The sequence below is a fragment of the Haliaeetus leucocephalus genome, unplaced genomic scaffold (genome assembly GCF_000737465.1).
Source record: "Haliaeetus leucocephalus isolate CR32 unplaced genomic scaffold, Haliaeetus_leucocephalus-4.0 Scaffold430, whole genome shotgun sequence".
In the NCBI taxonomy this organism is placed as follows: Eukaryota; Metazoa; Chordata; class Aves; order Accipitriformes; family Accipitridae; genus Haliaeetus; species Haliaeetus leucocephalus.
The window spans coordinates 9,691-11,069 of record NW_010972866.1 but is presented as its reverse complement, the minus strand read 5'-3'; the positions used below and the strand labels follow the sequence as shown (position 1 = coordinate 11,069).

At 66.1% G+C, this 1,379-nt stretch overlaps 1 protein-coding gene across 1 annotated transcript in view; it reads right to left on the bottom strand.

Moving 5' to 3' along the window:
* Positions 1 to 208: 208 nt before the first annotated feature.
* LOC104836076 (hydroperoxide isomerase ALOXE3-like) overlaps positions 209 to 1,379 on the bottom strand; it is a gene marked incomplete at its 3' end in the record, with an annotated part of 6,511 nt that continues 5,340 nt past the window's right edge. The window contains exons 7-9 of the mRNA XM_010574422.1: positions 1,002 to 1,102; positions 631 to 801; positions 209 to 404 (exon numbers count right to left, since the gene is read on the bottom strand). Coding sequence (XP_010572724.1) covers positions 209 to 404; positions 631 to 801; positions 1,002 to 1,102 — 468 coding nt within the window. The remainder of the gene's footprint in view (positions 405 to 630; positions 802 to 1,001; positions 1,103 to 1,379) is intronic.

Here is a 1,379-nt window from a genome sequence, read left to right as displayed (position 1 = left end):
CAGGGAGCTTGGGGATGGTCCAGGGAGGGTTGAGGACATCTGGGGAGGTTGGGGACATCTTGGGGAGGTTGGGGACGCACCGGGGGGGGTGTTGGGGACACACTTGGAGGTTGGGGACATCGAGGTGGGGAGAAGGGTAGGGATGGTCCAAGGAGTTTGGGGACATCCTGGAGGGTTGGGGACATCCCATGGTGGGGGGGTTGGTGACATTGTGGAGGGGGGGGGCAGATGGCGACGCTCTCCTGGACGCAGGCGGGGTCGAGGTAGGGGTAGGGCAACGCCAGCCCCTCGTTGCGCTGCCGGATGCGGTGGGAGATGGCGGCCAAGCGGCGCCGGAAGGAGGCCAAGAGCCGCCGTGGGGCCGCCCCACTGAGGAGCTCCTCGGAGCGGGAGCCCAGCGGCCGCTGGGGGTCAGAGGAGGTGTTAGAGGTGGGGGGGGGGCAGACACCTGGGTCCTCTTGGGGACATGGAGGGGGGACACACACACACCACAGTCCCCACCGGGATGCCTGGGTCCTCTTGGGGACATGGGGGACATCCCACCTGGACATCAGGGTCCCCAAAGAGGGGGGTAAGGGGAAGGTGGGGGGGTTGCCCACCCGGATTACTGGGTGTCCCCCCCCTTCTTACCGGCTCTCCGCCCTCGTAGCTGACGACGCTGAGCAGGGCCAGGAGGGCGCCGGTGGCGTCGGGGGACAGGAGGGTCCTCAGCAGCAGCTCGGCGGTGGCCTCCTCCTTCCTCCGTGGCGGTGGTCGCCCCAGCGTTCCCGGCGTGTTGGGCATCCAGGCGGCATAGTCGTACTGGGAAGCGGGGGGGGGTCAGTGGGGGGAACCCAAGCATCTGGGCCCCCCCCCCAATCTCCTCCAGGGTCACCTGGGTCTCACCGGGGTCACCCAAGTCCCCTGTGGCCACCAAGGAGGCTCCATGGCCACTTCTGAGATGTACATGGGCTTTTGGCGACCCTCCAAGTTCCCCCGTGTCGTGTCCCCCCAGGTGTCACCTGGCCGCTGTTGACGGCAGCGTGCCGGGCGGAGCAGCAGAAGATGATCATGGTGACGAACTTCACCAGCTCGGGGCGGCTGCAGAGCTTCGAGGGGAAACCTGGGCGGGGGGTGGCATGAGGTCAGCGATGACCTCACCCTCCACAGGCAGCCCCCACCAGTGCCCCATGCATGGCACCCCACCAACACGGCACATGGCACGGCCATGGCATGATCATGGCCATCACGGGCTCAGCTCGTGGCATGGCCATGGATATGATCGTGTCTATCCCATGTCTTGACCATAGCCATGGCATGACCGTGACTGCAACCATGCCAATCCCATGTCTTGACCATGGCATGACCATGACCATGGCCATGACCGTGGCCATGACCAT